Raw genomic sequence first — 19,078 nt, 5'->3', positions numbered from 1 at the left:
CTTTCAATACTATTTACAACCTACCCACCCCAATTTTGTGTATGCGTAACTCAGCTATCACTTCATGCATCTGATGAAATAGACTATAGTTCACAAAAGCTTATTCAATAATGCATCTGTAAAGTCTTCAAGATGCCACAAGACTCTGTATTTGCTGCAATGGACTAACACTTACAAGAGAGTAAGATCCATAGAACTCAATGGAAACACTTACCCTATATGGCTCGGGTCCAGGTTATTTGAAAGAACGTATTCTCCTTTATTAGCCTGCCCGTGCTTTTGGAGAAGCCCTTCTTTTCAGTCCCACCATCTTCACAGGCGCGCTTGGTGGGAACATGGGAGAGGGCCTTCTCAGTGGCTGCTCCAGTGCTCTGGAACTCTCTTCCCGGGGAAGCTAGGCTGGCTCCCTCCTTGATGGGCTTTCGTAAGCAGGCTAAAACTTTTTTGTTCCAGCAGGCCTTGATAATCTGGCCCTCCATCTACGTTAATGTCTTATAATTTTGTTGTGTATTTTAAACTATGTTTCTCCCCCCCACCACCATGTATGTTTTAAACTTTGTAAGGCCGCCTTGAGGCCCAGCATTGGGCAAAAGGCGGGATACAAATTATTACAATAATAATAATACTTTTGAATAAAAGTTTTGCACTATTATTGAATGTCAAAGTTTGACAAGCTCAGTCCCATCCCTTTTTCTCTTTCCTTTGAAAACCTACAGGTCCAAAGACTGCAGGATGGAATTAAGCCTAGCAAACATATCCATTAAAGGTAAAATAGCCATAAAAACTACCTTCATAAATCCTGCTTAAGACTTTAATTTGGTGACAAATAGGTGTGTGTGTTAAATAAATAGTTGCTAACCAGAGCCTGGCAGGACCAGTAAATAGGAAGATTGCATTTCCACATTTTTTTAGGAGCAAGCTATTGTAGCAAGTTCTGCAATGCTCCATGAATTATCAAAAGACACACCCATTCCAGATGTACTTCCACAAGGCCACAGAGCTGGATGTCAACCAAACAATGACATGGTTTGCATGTAACTAGCTTCCTCCCGTCTGCCACTTCACATTCACTTTGGGAAAACCCAGGGAACACCAAGCCCCCATTACTGGGTTGTTCAATGTGCATATCTGGAACTCTGGGTTGCTGAGAGAAAAACATTCCAGAGTTTAACTGAACAACAAACCATGGGTTCAAACTCTGAGTTGTTTTATCCTCAACCACCCAGAGTGCAGGGTTTGGATTTCATGACTGAAAACCCAGGAAAAGGACGTTCCTGGATCGGTTTCCAAAGCAGATGCAAAGTGGAAGTGGCGAGGGGGCAGCAGACCATGTGCTCACCCATTGCCCCAACAATTCATGGGTTAAACAGCCCTTGAATTGGCATTAAGTGTTAATCAGGACACTGAGTATCCCTTTCAGTTCCTTGTTCACTTTTCCTAAGCTCTCACAAAGCCATCCTGAACAGCGCTGTTCATCTTGCATGAAGTAATGGACTTCCATGCTTATAACCCGTTACTAAAACAATAGGGAAGAAGTGGCCCCATGCAAAGACCTGCGGGTATGAATCCTAGGAAGACAAGTTAGAACACAGATGCTTGCCTAAGATCAACTCCAATTAGTTCTTAACCCCAATCATCCTTTTGTAGACACAAAGGGTTGTATCGAGATTTAGTCAGACTTAGAGAAGACCCATAGTCTAAGCATGAGTAAATCTGGATCCAACCCAATGTGGCTGGACTGGATCCTTCCCCTACTTCTGCATCCTTTCAAATGTGTACAGTAGAATTCTACTGGGCAGTGACGATTGTGAGTACATGAGACTTATTCTAGATTACTTAAACTAGTACCTAGGTGTAATCAGGTCCATAATATATTGGTATGGACGCCACTTGCTTATTTTTCTTTTAAGCGCTGTCTGATCCTAACTTTCCGCCTGGTCTTAGCTTGCTTACAACTCTATGCAAATTCCACTGAGTTCAGTGAGGATTGCGCCCAAGTAAAAATGCACGGGATCGTAGCCCTGGTCCAATGCCTCTTGCTGATCTTTCACGGCCCCTCAAAATCGTGGCGAGGCGCCCTAAACAACCTCGCCCCCAGAATCAATGTGGGCGCGTATTTTTAACACCAGAACCAATCCCTCAGAAGAGGATGCCTTTGAGCATGTATAGACTGCCTTGCCTTTCCCCGCATCCCTGAGCACTGCGGCACAAAGGCTGCCAGCTCCGAGGGCGTGGACTTGCAGGCAGCAACCCAGCCCACGGCATCTTTCATCGTAAAGAAACCCAGCCCTGGGTGACTCCCGGCTAGCGTTTGCCACCTCTCTTTCCCCCTCCGGCCCGCCTTTGTTCGGGACGGGAGGGAGAAAGAAGCGCAGGAGGAGGCAACCCTCTGGGCTTGGGAAAGCAACAGCAACAGTGCCCAAAGGGAGATCCTCTGACCGACCACGCCTGAAGTCGCAAAAGGTGTGGAAGGAAAATGGACCCCGGAGGAGGGCGCCGCTCTTACCCCTGCAACGGATCGCCAGCAGCAGCAGCGCCGCTAGGGAGACAAAGAAGGCGAGGCTCTGCATGGTCCCGCCGCCGTTCACAGCTGCTCAGGTCCCGAGGCAAACTTTACCAGGCTCCCCAAAAGCCCCTCTCGCGTAAACTCCTGTAAACTGCGGCTAGGCTCCTCGGGGCCCCTCCTCTCTCTCCTTTGTTTGTTTGTTTCGTTTCCCGCACTAGGCGAGGCCCCTCTTCGCCTTGCTCTTTAATGCGGCGCCCTGCTGACAAACAGCCCCGAGTTACAGCCCCGCAGCCAAAAGAAGACGCTTCGTGCTGAACTCCCTCCAAGCTTGGAGCCCCGCCTCTCCGAGGTGGCTGGCCAATCCCGAGAGTGAGCTGGGCGCCAGCGGCCAATGAAGAAGGCCACGGGGCTCTCGGCGCACACACCTCGACGGCGAGGGGGAGAAGACCCGCGCGTTGAGTCATCCGCCCCGCGTAACTGGAAACCCTGGCTGGGGTGTGGCGTAGTTGGGCTTTTCTCTACTGGAGGGAGGGAAATTTGCTAATAAGGCTGTCGCTGGGTTTACAGTAGTTTGCCGCGGAGCTAGGATACATTTTTCTATTACAAGGACAGTTGAGAGTTCAGCTGTCGGGACTGGTTTATCTTTTGAGAGAAGGTGATGTCTAAGGGTTGATAGAACTTGTTTACTACCGGCTGCCCCTTTGGGAGCGAGTGGAAGTTCACTATCTTTTAGTACCAGCTGGTTTTCAATGCCAGAGGGGTGTAGTACTTAGTGCTAGAAAGACTCGGGTTCAAATCCTCCTTTATCCTCTCCCCAGCCTCTGGCTCAGCCTGCCAAACCTATCAAATAGGATTGTAGTGAGAATTAACCTGGGCAGGATCTACACTACTGCTTTAAAACATTTATTTATTTATATAGCTCCATCAATGTACATGGTGCTGTACATAGTGAAAGAATAAAACAGCAACACCCTGCCACATAGGCTTACATTCTAATAAAATCATAATAAAACAGTAAGAGAGGGAAGAGAACGCATGAAATGGGCACAGGAGACAATAAAACCTAACAGTGTAAAAGTAAGAACAAAGTCAAGTTCTAAAAGCTGTAGAAAAAAGAAAAGTTTATAACTGTATTGACAACTATTGGGGCCCAGGACACGCTCCATATACAGTTTTCAAACTGTTTTCAAAGTATTATATCCTGCTTGATGTAGATCTGGCCCTGGAGAGGAAGAGCCATCTGGGCCACCTTTTGCTCCCTGGAGGATAGGCAGGATATAAATGCCATACCACATCCATATATACATCAAATACCCAGGCCATGTATATCACATGCTTTCTGAACACTCAAGGGCAGGAAAGCATTTTTAGGTGATGTGACAGCTTTGTCATGGTTGATGGACCCTCCACACAAGCAAATCCACAGCTGAGGAATATGCATATGTGAACCAGGTATGACACATTTCTTCTGGTTAAGAAGTAGTATAATATGAATGGGGGGAATGGTAAAAACTTGCATTATTTTATATAGTTATTATAACAACATCTAACTTAGTAGGCATTGTGTCTTTTAACAAAATTACCTACCTATTCAACTGAAACCCAGTGCCAGTAGATATTACTGTTACAAAACTTCAGAAGCTTCTAGTAACTATCTAGTGGGAAAACAGGGGGAAGCCATATCATCTGTTGGGAACATAGGAAGTTACAGGCCTGTAGCCAGCCTAAAGGTTGGTTTTGTTTTGTTTTGTTTTTGCCAAAAATGGGGAGGGGCAGTTCATCTAGTTCGCAGACCTTTTAAAAACAAAATTGTAAACTCTTTTTCTTCAACCTTACTTTTGCAGCCATACTGCAATTTACTTACATTCAAAAAAATTCACTAAGCAACTTCAATAACTCTTACAGTTCTTTCTATCTTAAAATCAAGAATAACCCACTAATAGCAAATCAAGAATAGCCTACAACAGGAGTATTCTTATTATAGAGTCACAGAGTTGGAAGGGGCCATTTTGGTTATCAAGTCCAGCCCCTGCTCAGTCCAGGAATCCAGTTTAAAGCATCTCTGATAGATGACTGCCCAGTCTTTGTTTGAATATGACCCTGTTCAGTTGACATGATAAGCCACTTTGCTTAAGCATTTTGAACTAAACGTTATGATTTAGCATGTCATGTAAACCATGATTTAGCATGTCATGTAAACCATCCCTAACCTTGGTGGCTGCGTTAGCACAGTTTAAACATGTTCATTAACCATTTGCTGCAAAAATGCTAGCAGCCTAACCCTGGCTTAGTGTGTTGTCTGAACAGGCCTACTTCTAGCGATGGAGATCCCACCACCTTCATAAGCTTAGGTGGGGTGGAATGATAAATACTTTGCAGCTGCTGGGTGGGATGATAAATACTGATGGCAGGAGGGAACACAGGCTATCCGGCCAAAAAGCCACAGCAGCACTGGCCATTTGGCTTGTCAAGCCCGCCCTCTGTCCGGCCTTCCTGCACTTCCTGTGACCTACCCTGGGCTTTGATCCATCCCCAGGAACACCCATAGCCTCAACCTGAAGCGAGGTCACCACTGTCAGATGGAGGAAAGAAGGTGGTGACCTTGGATCAAAGGAAAAAAACACAGAAAGTCAGCTCTTTTAAAAAGCCCATAGTGGCTACAAGTTGGTGGCTGTGTCAAATAAACAATGGCGAGAGTGTGCTAAATCGCTGGTGTGATTTGTCCATTTAGCACAGTATTGGACAAGGTTCTCCAGGAACTCAGGCGTTGGTCTTTCCCATTACCTGCTTCCTGTTCCTTTTAACTGGAGATAGCAGCAGGACCAGCACAAACTGTCACGCCACCTGAGGCAAGAGGACATGCCTCCTCCTCCCCACACACCCCATACTTCTCTCTGAAGAATTGAGCAAGGCATTGGGCCCAGTGGACACATTGGAGTGCTGCACTAGCTGCTTTCCTGCCATGGTATTTGCCACAACAGAAAGCAGCCAGTGCAGCACTTGAGAACCCACCCAATGCCTCGCTCTGAGGGGCCCTTCCTCAGAGTGAGGCATTGGGCCCAGCGGGAACTACAGAGAGTCCTACTGGTCACGTTCTTTGCATGCCAAATGCTGAAAACAAACAGCCAATCACAAAGGCAACGTTCTGGGTGGTGGATAGGGCCCCCTAAACCACCACCCCTCCCATTCTACTGCCTCAGGCAAAGGTCTCATCCACAGAAGAGCTGACCCTGAACAGCAATGATTAAATGTCAAACATGAAAAACATGTTCTACTACTGTGGTCTCTCTTCTGTCCACAAAAGGTGGACAGATACTTTATATCAGTCTTTCCCAACCTGACACCCTCCAAATGTGTTAGACTACAACTCCCAGCATGCCCCAGCCAGCATGGCTGGTTGGAGCACAGTGGGAGTTATAGTCCAACACATCTGGAGGACACCTGGCCGTGAAAAGCTACTTTACGCTATAAAATGTTTTATTAAAATCTTAAGTTCCACCATATTTTGAATTTCAAAAGCATGTATTTTATTTCATAGCCTTTCTGGGTCTGATGTTCTTCAACTCTCAGAAAAGCCTGGGTGTTTGTTTTGCTTTGTTTGTGCCCACAACAAATGTTAATATATTTCTGAAGTTTCACTCACATGAAACCAGTAGGAGTGCATTCTGCTGTGGTTATTTGTTGCCAGCTAAGTTAACTGGAATGCACCACTCCTACCAAGCATTCATCTCCTGTCAGAAAAGCATTTTACAGAGTATGTGCCAGCAACATGCGAGTCAGGCTTTTCCTTGCACTACAGTGGGTTGAAAATATTGCTTCATTTTGCAGAAAGGCAGGTCCATGTGCTATGCTTCCTACCCATCAGCTTTCCCTTTATGCTAAAGCATGCCACTTGAAGAGGCTCTTAAGGTTACAATCCTATGCATGTTTAAGCAGAAAGAAGCCTTACAACTTCAAGCATTGCTGGGACAAGCTGGGAGTTGTAGGGCTGTTTTCCTATCTAAACATAAAATAAGCTTATTTGGAAGACCTATCGAAACATTCTATGTACTTGTGTGAGAGATCAGAATCAGTCACTGCTGCATCCAGAGCCCTATTGGTTCTCAGTGGCCAAGGCAGACTGTGGGGTGGAGTGTTTAGCAGTTCTCCTGTTATTAATGTTGTGGGGGGCGGGGGGCGGTTGTCCTTCCATTGAACCTAATGGGAGGGAAAATATCTACACCAGCTCAAGGTTTGCGTAGATGGTGGCCCAGTTCCAGGGTCCTATCAGGGAAACCAGAGGGCTTTGGATCCAATAGATCAAAGGCTTCCCTCTGAAATCCCACCCTGAGAATGCCCCATTTTGGGGTCTACCACCAACAGAAACATTGCCAGCAGTACTCCCATGCCCACAGAGCTTTCTGCAGACATATTGGGGGACTCTGCTAGCATAGGGGCATTTCTGCTACATCCTATTCTCCCCTCAGCCACCCAGCCAAGGGAGTTAAAACTGCTCTGCTGGGGAGGAGAATAGAATGGGAAATATGTATTAGAGATCACAAACCCTGGACTCACCCAAGGTTTAAACAGTGCATTTCAGAAACTCAGCACAATAGGATTCAAAGCAAGCAAGTACCAGCTCAGCACTGCTGTTGAGCTAGAATGAATTGGTCTGACTAAATAGCACATTGTTGTCATTTATTTTTTCACAATCTTCAGCATTTTTACAGTTAATATTATATGAAAAAATGTGCCACGTTGTTGATAGCTATTTCAACCATTTTGTGATTTGTTCCGTGAAATCTGGAGACTTTTATGGAATCGTTTGAATACTAGTCATTCCTTCTATTCTCACTTCCTTCTGTAAGTTCAAGGACATGCTTTGTTACCACAGTCATTGACAACCTAGAGCTTCATTATACAAGCGATACAAGGCACACTCGTGACTGGCCACTCACAGAAGTTTGCCTTTGATGATGTCGGCAACCCCCTTCATCTTTCCTGTGCCTTCCTCTGTAATTCTATTAAAAAAAAGAAAAAAGAAAACTGCTATCCCGATTCTGCTGAAATATCTTGGGATTTCCTACTGTGTACCAGGGAAGTTGCATGACAAATCACCCACTAGAGGATGCTGTCCCATTCAGGGCTATGAGCAGCAAGAGGAGGGGAAGTTTTCCGTTATAGACCACATGGTCGCCCCTCTCCAGCCATATAATGCAGCCCCATTACAATTGCACAAGAGAAGCAGGAAGCAAAGGCCCAGTAAGGAAACACAATTTCCCCTCAATCTAAAGAAGCCCCTGGTACAGAAGAGTCTCTAACAAATTCCTCATTATCTCTCACACATGTGACACACGAAACTATAGCAGACTTTCAAGCAGCTCCTCAACTTGTTGCCTGTGGAGAATTAGAATCCCTTCTAGCCAAGGAGTCTGAAAGAGAGGTGGATCTTTTATCATTCAGTGCATAGGGAGGCTGGCTAGTGAAAAGCTTTGTGGACTAGTAATATTTGCAGAGGCTCAGCTCTTATATTTATCCCGTGCCACCTCTGGATTTTATGCATTTTATACATTCATCTAATTTATGGAGTATGCAGTTTAAAATATGAAATGATACCAAATAAGGATCTTTGTCTGTCAGTCTATATAACTTAATTTGCAGAATTTTAAACTTTTAATGTTTGGCATCAGGCTATCTGAAAGATTACTGACTCTCATTTGTGTCTATCTGAACCATAAAATCTTCTCCAGGGGTAAAACTGAGTGCAAATGAAGTGTGGTGGGTAACTGCGAGGGAGGAGAACTTTTTAGTAGTGGCAGTCCGGACGAGCAGCCTTTCCAAAGAGATTTACCTGGCACTTTAGAGTTCTGACTGAAACCCGGAGCAGATTCACCATCCCACTGATATTGACGCCCCAAGCCTCCACTGCCTAACACTGTCTCTGTGATCTTTTCATCACCAAGTGAAGACCTTTTTCTTTACCCAGGCCTTTTAAATAGTTCATGTAGTCTGGGCCTCTCAGTTTTAAAATCTTTTTTTCATTTTCTTATGCTCTGACTTTTGTTTTGCTTTTAGATTTTATGTTGTTTTTGATTGTGTGATTATATGTTCTGTTTTGCATTTAAAAAGGTTTAAATTTGTTTACTTGAGAACTTCATTATAGGGAGGCATACAAATGGCATAAACAAGTCAATAAATAAAAGCCCCACTATTTGATATGATACCAGGTTTTCTGTGCCCACAGTTCATTCCCTGAATCTGGAGTAAGGTGAACTCTTTATATACATAGACCTGCTTCATACAGAACGCTAATCAACAGTGTGACCGAGTTCAGATGACACGCTGTGGCTCATCATGGGTAATTAACCCGCAACAGGCCATGGCAAACGTGTGGTATATCCAACCACCACTAGGGGTTGCTGTGCCCTGTGAACCTGGCAAGTGCAGGTTATGTGAGGGTTAAACAACTCTAAAATTGACTATGGGTAAGTGAGGGTTGCTTAACTCTCACATAACCCAGACTCACCGGGTTTGCATGACACGACATCCCACAAGCAGGGGTTGCATATTCTAAATGGTGGCTGCACTAACCACACATGCACCACATCCTCACAATGGATTAAATAGCCCATGGTGGGTTGTCATGTTATGCAAACAGCCCCTATATTTTGTTGAATTCTGGGTTGCTGTGATGTGTGAATGCAGCCACACTAACAAATTGTTTGTTTGTTAACCACAAACAACCCGAAAGGAGAACTCATGGGCTCGGCTCAGACAACACAACAATCAGCGGTGGTTTTAGTAGTCAACTGTCAGTTGAATGGTCAATGGTTGGTGATTGTGTCGTCTGTCAGGCAAAAAACACCCCATGGTTGACTTTTTTCTCAAAATAACCACTGAGAAACGCAATGTTCTGCAGAGTTGACTATCTGCACAACCGTTGGTTAATGTGTTGTCTTTTAGGCTCAGTGGACTATTTTGCAGGGTTGAGTTGACTATCTTGGCTGGCTACAGAGTTCCTGGGCAAGAGTTGCCAAAACTACGCTGGCTGCTCTGCTACAACTAGCACAACTCGCAGAGGCTGCTGGGATAGCACCAGGATGTCTGAGAGAGGAGGAAGGGCAGGGAGAGGGGTGGAGGCTGTGTCAATTAAATGCCGGGTTGACCATTAGTTCACTCAATGCCAGCCTTAACCACTCCACAGTTATGTAGAAACATGTCGTGTGGGGAGTACCAGCAAAATAACCAACTGTGAGTTGACTATTAACCCACTATTGACTATTGTGTTATCCAAACACAGCCATGGTTTGTTGGGTTGTGCACTTTGGGTTGTTTAAACCATGGATTGTTGTTATATGTGAACCCAGAACCCAGGTTGTTTTGCTAAACTGTTATGAATAGCTGTTCGTTGTTTTTGTCTTTCAAATTCCACTGATTAACTGCATCTTGTTATTTATTTATTTATTACATTTATATACCGCTCCATAGCCGAAGCTCTCTGGGCAGTTTATTCATCTTCCCCAGTTAGCTTTGCATGTACAGACACCTGTTTTTCCCAATTCTTCAGGCTTTTCCTTCTTGTAACTCTGGACATTTTGACAAATAACTTTCCTTTATTGAAACCTCAGGAACCTTTTCTCTTAAAAAGAGGGGGGCATTGTATGATTTTATGTAACAAGGCTACAGAGGTGGCAGGTGAGAGCAGTTTTAAAAAACCAAAAAACCAGGGAGAACCATCATGGGTTAAATAAACCTTGGGTTAGCATTATGTGTGAACTAGGCCATGATGTTGTACAACTCTTGGAATATCCTGTAATGCTAGCTAGGCTGTTCAGTTTCTCTGGTCACACACACCCTTCTTTCTCTTTCACACTGCTTCAGAGAAAATGTTACTGCCATAGTAAGACTGGCTTCAAATGAACTCATCTGCACCTGCTCTCAGGCTCATTCCTACAAGACTTAATCCCCAGAGACTGAGTGGAAGGGATTGTTTCCTACCTTGGTAGGGAGAAACAGAACTAGGAGGAATGAATCAAGTAAGGTTGTTCAATTGTTGCATCATGGCAGCAATAACAGCTGCTATAGCAACAGTAACAGTGATGGAGCTGAGAAACAACCTAGAGGAATGGGAAAGGGGGTGTCACCCCAAGAAGAAGCGTTAAGTGCCTTTACCTGATGCGGTGGCAGGAGATGATCTCTAAACTGGGAAGAACTGGATTTTTGAAACCCCAAGATGTTATTCTTATTCCCAATGTAATTTGTGAGAGTAGTGGTGACATGGAAAATGTGTGGGCTAGGGATAGGCCAGTGGGGTCTGCTAAAATACACCAAGATGAAACAGGATGGAAGATTGGCTACATGGGCAGGTTTGGACTCACTATCCAGGGCTGACGCCAGCCTCCAGTGTTCCCTTGGCATAGTGTTGCTGATGAGTCACCACCAAAGGCCACTGTTGAAGCCCCATTGTAGCTGTCTGCCTGTCTCACACACATATTACTGCTGCTGCTGCTAAAGCCCCTGCCCCCCACCCACCAAGCCCCCTTCCCCTTGAAGGCTCCCCCCATCCTCTGCCCATGCTCCCACCCAATGGACAGCAAAGCTGCCAACCCACCCCTCTAGGGAGGGGAAAGGGGATTGGCAGCTTTGGAGTGCTGCCAACCCCCCCCCCCCCAATTTTCTGATTGGTTCAGATCACTGCTGCGCAAAACCTATGTTTAAAAAAAGGTCTTTTAAAATGGGGTGCTGTGGGAGCTGCAGGCTTGTCCATGGCACTTTCTAGGTGAGGGAGGAGGAGGAGGGTGGCAATGGCAGCAAGGGCATGGGTGGCAGCAGGGGCAAGAGTATGCAGGCTCTTTTAAGCTATTGGGCACTCGGCAGCTGCTTGCCCACTGACACTGGGCCCACCACCATCCCATCCTTCCAAGAGCACACAATGGATGACTGATAAAAACCAAAACAGATTCTGGAGTTTCTTGGGCTAATTTGATGTGTGTTCGTTGGCAAACTTTGTGCACTCTTGTGTGGGCAAAAAGCAACCAGCGCTGGGGACACATTAGTGTTTATGCACTTTCTATCAACTTAATAACCCCATTTGCCTATTTTCTGTAGCTCTCTAACTTCTCAAACTGTTGCCAGCATTGTTGTATTTTCACTTAGCAACCACCCTTTTGGGCATGGTGGTCATAATTGAGGCCTGGAAATATTGCTCAGCTAGAGAATAGAAGAACAGCAGGAAATGATTTCTCATCACGAGAAGGAAAGAAAACAACCCATAAAACTACTGTACTGTTGCTGGTAACTCTTTGTGTTTCTGTATTTTTGTTTTTCATTTCCTGAGTGTGTTCTTGAAAAAGGGAAGGGAAACTTAAAAAATTAGAGATTCTGTTCAATTGTGGGTAAGTTCACACATCACGATAAGCCACCCTGAAAACAAGCTATGGTAGGTTGTTTGTTTATTCACTAACCCACGTTCCTCCTGACAGATGATTAGCTACTTTGCGGCTTGCTGTGCCTTGTTTTCCCATTAGTCTTCCTGCCACTCCCAGCACATATCCTTCCTGCCACTCCCAGCACCTTTGCAGCACAACCTTAGCAGCCTACTCCATTCATGAGCACATTTGCACCCATTAGTGGAGTAGAGGGTTTTTGTAGGGTTTTTTTTTTCACCTTTGGGAGATTTGCGCAGATTTAACTCCCCCCCACATCTTTGGAGAGATTTGCACAAATGTTATTTATTTAACTTTCAGGGAAATTTGTGCAAATCTGCTAAAGAGCAGTTGCTGCACGTTAGTGGATTTGCACAAATCTCAAAAAGTTTTAAAAATGTTGCATTTGCACAGATCTCTCTGAAGGTGATAGATAGATATTAAATTCATGTAAATCTCCCCAAATAATGTTATATTTGTGTAGATCTTCCTGAAGATGGGGCAGGGAGGAATAACATTACACTTGTGCAAATCTTCCCAGAGGTAAGAGGAAAAAGAAAAAAGAAATGAGTCACTGTCTAGTTGAGGCGACAAAGTGGAGGAATAAATTGACTAGTGTCATTTCAAAATATATTACAGAGGGGATATCAGCGAGATTGTGAGGAGCAGCCAGCAGGGTTTGCACTGCTCTTGCCAGGTGACTCCCTTGCTGTTTTAAAGAACCCAAGCTGAAGCAATTCTGCTGGTTTCGGACATCACGCCAACCCACCTTGCAATCACCCACATGACATCCCACCATGGCTTAGTATGACATGAAAACCATGTCACTATGTTGCAGACATCTAAAATAACAAGCAAGAAGGATCTTGGAATTGTAGATCACAAGCTGAACAGTGTGATGTGGCTACAAAAAAAGCAAATGCTATTTTGGGCTGCATTAATAGAAGTATAGCTTCCAAATCATGCAAGGTATTGGTTCCCTCTATCTGGCACTGGTTAGGCCTCAACTTGAGTGCAGCATCCAATTCTGAGCACCACACTTCAAGAAGGATGCAGACAAGCTGGAGGGGGTTCAGAGGAGGGCAACGAGAATGATCAGGGGTCTGGAAACAAAGCCCTGAGGAGAGACTGAAAGAACTGGGCATGTTTAGCCTTGAGAAGCCTTGAGACATGATAACACTCTTCAAGTACTTGAAAGGTTTTCACATAAAGGAGAGTCAGGATCTCTTCTTGATCATTCTAGAGTGCAGGACACAGAATAATGAGCTCAAGTTACAGGAAGCCAGATGCCGTCTGGACATCAGGAAAAACAGGTTGGCAGTATGACAATGGGACCAATTACCTAGGGAGATCATGGGCTCTCCCTCACTAGAGGCCTTCAAGAGGCAGCTGGACATCCATCTGTCAGGTGTGCTTTAAGGTGGATTACTGCATTGAATAAGGGGTTGGACTTGATGGCATTATAGGCCCTTTCCAACTCTACTATTCTATGATATCTGCAAACAAAATGACAAAGGATGCAATCCTATGCTGGTTTAGAGACTAGGATCTGGCAGAAATGCCACTACAACAGCCAAACACCAGATATGCCGGCCAAGTTACATAAGTCAAAAACCTAAAATGGGCCTGGGTCTGCTGAGACAACATGCTAAGCCATGGTTAGACCACTAACTCTTTTGTAGCAAGTGGTTAATGAGTGTTTTTAAACTGTGGTTATGTAGCCACCATGATTAGGAACGGTTCACACTATGTGCTAAGTCATGATCCATATGACATGCTAAGCCATAATATTTAGTTCAAAATGCTTATCCACTGTAGCTGCATGTGTCATCTGAACAGGGTCACTGAGTCACTGACATGATCAAATGAGGCCAGGAGTCAAAGGGAAGCACAGTGGAGGCAGCAACTTATGGCATATCTTATACTCTAGTCTATGGCTACATCCCAAATAACAGGGCAACTGGACCTGATGCAAGAGATTCCCCTCCCAATAGCTACCCCCACATCAGTGACAGCCTCACTCATGACAGAGCTTAGGATATGGTGCAGTTAATCACAGAATACCACCACCAGTATATAAACCTCACATAAGAAGGCCACAACTCAGATGAACATGGCTATATCTCTCTGGCCCCATGTCACAAGGGGTCACTTTGCACACAAAGGGAGCATTTTGCCCCTAATGCATGGCATCTCAACACATGCAAACTCGAGCACATCGCTAACATTTCTGTGCTTAGATCTTGTCTGGACACTAGCCATAAACACGAAGCACTTCTCCATCAACTGGAGGAGCCAGGTTAGAGCACCCACCTGCAAAAGAGCTGAAAAACAGCAGCAGAAGAGAACCATTTTCTATAAAGAAACTGAACAGTGAGTGGCGTTTAACCCACCTGCTTTCCCACTGCATTTCCCCCTAAGTCACTTCTTTTTCCCACTTCAAAGTGGGTGGCATTCTGGTTATGTTTTCAAGGGTAAACACTTATGGAACCTGGAGGGCGGGGGAGCAACTTGGGAAGGGAATTTATTAATTTATTTCATTTTTATACTGCCTGCCTAAAACTCAATAGGAATAATGTCCATCTGACCTCCCTTGGGGAGGAGTTCCATAGTCAGGCTACTGCTAAATAAAAGACCCTGTCTTGTATACCGACCAACCTAGCCTCTTTTGGTGGTGGGACGTACAAGGCATTACCACGTACAGTGCATACTAAACCTTATAGCCCATCTTATTGTGCACATATGTCATTCCTCATTCACGGTTGTTTACAGCTGCTTTAGATGGCAACTTCATGAGTCAATTTTGCTTCTGTTTTTTTAAGCAATTTTGCAGGGGGGTTGAGAGTAGGGAAAATCAATTTGTGTGTGTGAAAGTGAAACAAAGTGTTAGTCCCTGCTAATGTAGTTGCATTATTCCATTGTACCACAACGCAGGCTAGAGGTTATAGCAGAAAATATGGAAAAGAAAGGCAGGAAAGGAAAATTATATATTTAGAGCTCCGATCTTAATTATGTAATAAAACCGGAAATAGAAACCGTGGGTTAAACAGCTTCGTGTATAAAAGCTCCCTATCCATAATGCCTGGGCCAAAACCTTAATTATTTGGTGCAAATTTTTCTGTATATATTCTGGGTGTAACAGTGACTAAAATAAAGTAATTTCTTCTAACATATTCCCACTCAAAGTTCAAGAAAACTGTAATCAATATTGCAACATAAATGTACAAGGAAGATGCCAGTACTGTCACTATCACAAAAGAAGCTGAAATTTGCAGAAATAATAATAATAATAATAATAATAATAATAATAATAATAATAATAATAAAAATATTTCTTACCCGCTTCTCCATGTAGATCGATGCGGGGAACAACAATAAGTATAAAATACATAAAACTGAATTAAAAACATAGTATACATTATTAAAACATCCTAAAACATGCTAAAATTCCACTGGATAGGCCTGCCGGAATAGATCAGCTTTCTTAAATGCTAAAAGACTGTTAAGTTGACGAGTCTCCTCCAGCAGGCCATTCCACAGTCTGGGAGCAGCGGAAGACAAGGTCCTCTGGCTAATTTGGCATTAAAGCTTGCAACTAAAAAGTTGGAGATGAAAAGTTAATGAAATCTGGCATTAAAGGTTGCAGGTAAAAAGTTGGAGGTGATATCTCAGCTGTAGTCTGTGTAAAGCAATAAAAAAACGTAACTTGACTAAATTACTGTTTTCTTATATCCCACATGGAGCATATCTCTCGGTTGGACTACTGCAACCTTCTTCTCTCTGGCCTTCCTTCGTCTCACATCAGTCCGCTGGTCTCTGTCCACCACTCTGCCGCTAAGATCATCTTCTTGACCCGCCGCTCTGACCAGGTCACTCCACCTCTGAAATCTCTTCATTGGCTTCCAATTCACTCCAGAATCCAATATAAACTTCTCCTGCTGACCTTCAAAGCTCTTCACGGTCTAGCTCCTGCCTATCTCTCCTCTCTCATCTCACACTATTGCCCCGCTCGTGCTCTCCGCTCCTCTGATGCCATGCTTCTCGCCTGCCCCAGGACCTCCACTTCCCTTACTCGGCTTCGTCCTTTTTCTTCTGCTGCCCCTTACGCCTGGAACGCTCTTCCAGAACACTTGAGAACTACAAACTCAATCACAGCTTTTAAAACTCAGCTAAAAACTTTTCTTTTCCCTATAGCTTTTAAATATTGAGTTTGTTCTAACTCCATACTGTTAGCTTCACCCTACCCGATGCCTGTTTACACTTCCCTGTGCCTGTTTGCATTCTCCTTCCCTCTTTATTGTTTACTACAACTTTATTAGATTGTAAGCCTATGCGGCAGGGTCTTGCTATTTACTGTGTTATCTGTACAGCACCATGTACATTGATGGTGCTATATAAATAAATAATAATAATAATAAATAATTCTAGTAACACCACACTAATGGTATAACCACCAATTTTATGTATTGATTTTTTTTCAGTAAACAAACCCTAATAATAGTGCAAAATGTTTGAAAGGTTGTAAAATCTTCCTTTTCGGTTTTGTTGCCATGATTTACATTCAGCAGGCCTTTCATGTAGCAAAGCATGAAAGGCCTGCTGAATGTAAATTGCCAAGTTATTTGGCTTGAAGGAGAAATACAACACAATGCCTGGTGACCTTTTCCATACACATTACACTAGGCAGTAATGATAAGCAGTAAAGATCATTACTAAAACAACCCTGCAGCTTTCTTTTCTTTTGCACACAATTATTACCCAAAGCCAGATAAAAGTTTAGAAAGAAAAATACAGATTGTGTACATTCCTGGAACATCAAACTGCTACCAAGTTTGAATAGCAAGCATAACCACAATTGTACAAAATGCTCCAGGGGGCTGATCTGTGATATTCTTTAATCCATTGACTTCAATGCGGAAACTAGCCATCCATCGTGATCAAAGTCACATTAATCTTGTCATCAGCTTATGACTCATATGTATATATTGCTTTTTTTCAATATTATCTATAACTGTGGTTTGGGAAGGAAAATAGCAACAGCACGCAGTGGCAAAAAGCTATAATTCTTTATAAAGAACTAGGGTGACCATATGAAAAGGAGGACAGGGCTCCTGTATCTTTAACAGTTGCATAGAAAAGGGATTTCAGCAGGTGTCATTTGTATATATGGAGAACCTGGTGAAATTCCCTCTTCATCACAACAGTTAAAGGTGCAGGAGCTGTACTAGAGTGACCAGATTTAAAAGAGGGCAGGGCACCTGCAGCTTTAACTGTTGTGATGAAGAGGGAATTTCACCAGGTTCTCCATATATACAAATGACACCTGCTGAAATGCCCTTTTCAATACAACTGTTAAAGATACAGGAGCCCTGTCCTCCTTTTCATATGGTCACCCTAAAAGAACTAGTTGATATACCCGGCGTTTGTCGACCCCCTATGCCTCCAAGTTAATAATCTTAAAGCAGTAGGCCAGTGCTAAGCCTGTGAGGTAACTTTAAAACGAATTAAATTGTTTTCATTCTCTCTGGGCCGATCTACACCAAGCAGGCTACAGCACTTTAAAAATGGTATGAAAACGGTATATGTAATGTGTCCTGGGCCTGAAAAGTTGTCATAATCATTATAAACCGTTATAAGCAGTAGTGTAGATCCTGCCTCTCTCTCACCCCCAAAGCAGGCCAGGACTGCCTTAAAGCTGCAGCTCTCCTTGGCCCGCTCAACTACTTTCTGCTCAGGGATCTTGGAAGGTTCTGGAAGGTTTTGTTTGGAGGCCTGCACCTGCCTCAGCCTGAGCTTCTCACCCACCAAGTGCTCCAGCCGGAGGCTGTACTGAAGCACCGGGGCTGGCAAACCTGGCTGAGCCGGTCCATGCTGCACTGCGCTATCGGTGCCCGCAGATAGGCCATAAGGGAGCCAGCTGTCTGACTGACTGATGCTTAGTTCAGTTATTGCTGTTGGCAATGGAGCCAGAGCTGCACTCTCCCGCTCCCGATGGTGTCTAGCAACCGAGGCACCTGGCACTCTCCCTTCAGGTCCAGGATGGCAAGCCATTTCCAGATGATGGCTGCCAAAGCCCGGTAAATCTTCCCTCGGTGAATGGAGGCTGGTTTCCAAGCTAATCCCTCATTTAATTCACCAGTGACTGCATATATAATAACCACATGTGCATGCTGCTGCTGAAAAGCCTGAAGTGGCTATTATATGGTCGCTAGCAAAATGCCTGCCTATATGATGGGCAGAGTTTGTACACAAGGAAGGCACATCTATTGTAAGGAGGGACACACTGAAGTGCAATGCACACTCTGTGCATAAAGAGGCATTGCACCTTCCCTAAGGAGACCTTATTGGTAGAAGCCAGGCCACTCAATGTAAGGCATGGCAAGCAGATTTTGGTAGATCACATGTTGCTCGGAAGTGTAGCACTTTTTTTCCATAGGGGTATTTGGAATATATGGCAGCTAACTAAACAGAAAAGGTGACCCTGGAGAAACTCTCCCATGTTCCTGCTGAACCCTGTTTCTGGGGTAGGTTTACCTGACAGCCATTCCATGTCCTAAATAACAGTCCACTTACAGCCACCCCATATTTGCATAGTTCAAACTGGGTACTGTTTCTTGCTCATACTAAAGTGTGGCTGAATGTTAGAATATTGTTAGAACCCAATAAAACAGATATGGGAAAGAGACATTGAAGAGGAGATAGAGAATGGGGGATGGGGAATGGGGATTCTTTTATATAGATTCCCCTTTCAAACAATACAAAAGAATAAAAGAAGGTATGCTAAAATTAGTTCAGAGAAGTGATATCTGACATCCATGAAGTTGGCAAAAATGAATAAGCTAGGGTGACCATATGAAAAGGAGGACCGGGCTCCTGTATCTTTAACATTTGCATAGAAAAGGGAATTTCAGCAGGTGTCATTTGCTTATATGGAGAACCTGTTGAAATTGGTCGCCCTGTGGGATGACCTCTGTCGGGAGAGAGACAGGGGGAGTGCTACCCTGTTGGTTCTCCTGGACCTCTCAGCGGCCTTCGATACCATCGACCATGGTATCCTTCTGGATAGGTTGTCTGAACTGGGAGTTGGAGGTACTGCGTTGCAGTGGTTCCGCTCCTACTTGGATGGCCGATTCCAGAAGGTGGTGCTGGGGGATTATTGCTCTGTGCC

At 44.2% G+C, this 19,078-nt stretch overlaps 1 protein-coding gene and 1 long non-coding RNA gene across 3 annotated transcripts in view; both read right to left on the bottom strand.

Annotated features, from left to right (window-relative positions):
* Window positions 1-2,879, bottom strand: part of LOC134398811 (CD99 antigen-like) — a 35,979-nt gene extending 33,100 nt beyond the window's left edge. The window contains exon 1 of one of the 2 annotated variants that reach the window (XM_063126343.1): window positions 2,507-2,879. In XM_063126343.1, coding sequence (XP_062982413.1) covers window positions 2,507-2,570 — 64 coding nt within the window. In that variant the 5' untranslated portion in view covers window positions 2,571-2,879. The remainder of the gene's footprint in view (window positions 1-2,506) is intronic. The other variant, XM_063126344.1, reaches the window with a different exon arrangement.
* Window positions 1-19,078, bottom strand: part of LOC134398813 (uncharacterized) — a 265,472-nt gene that overhangs the window by 33,100 nt on the left and 213,294 nt on the right. The window lies entirely within an intron of this gene.

This window comes from Elgaria multicarinata, chromosome 5 (assembly GCF_023053635.1).
Source record: "Elgaria multicarinata webbii isolate HBS135686 ecotype San Diego chromosome 5, rElgMul1.1.pri, whole genome shotgun sequence".
Lineage (NCBI taxonomy): Eukaryota > Metazoa > Chordata > Lepidosauria > Squamata > Anguidae > Elgaria > Elgaria multicarinata.
Note: the sequence above shows the minus strand (reverse complement) of the source record. Positions and strands in the feature narration are given on the sequence as shown.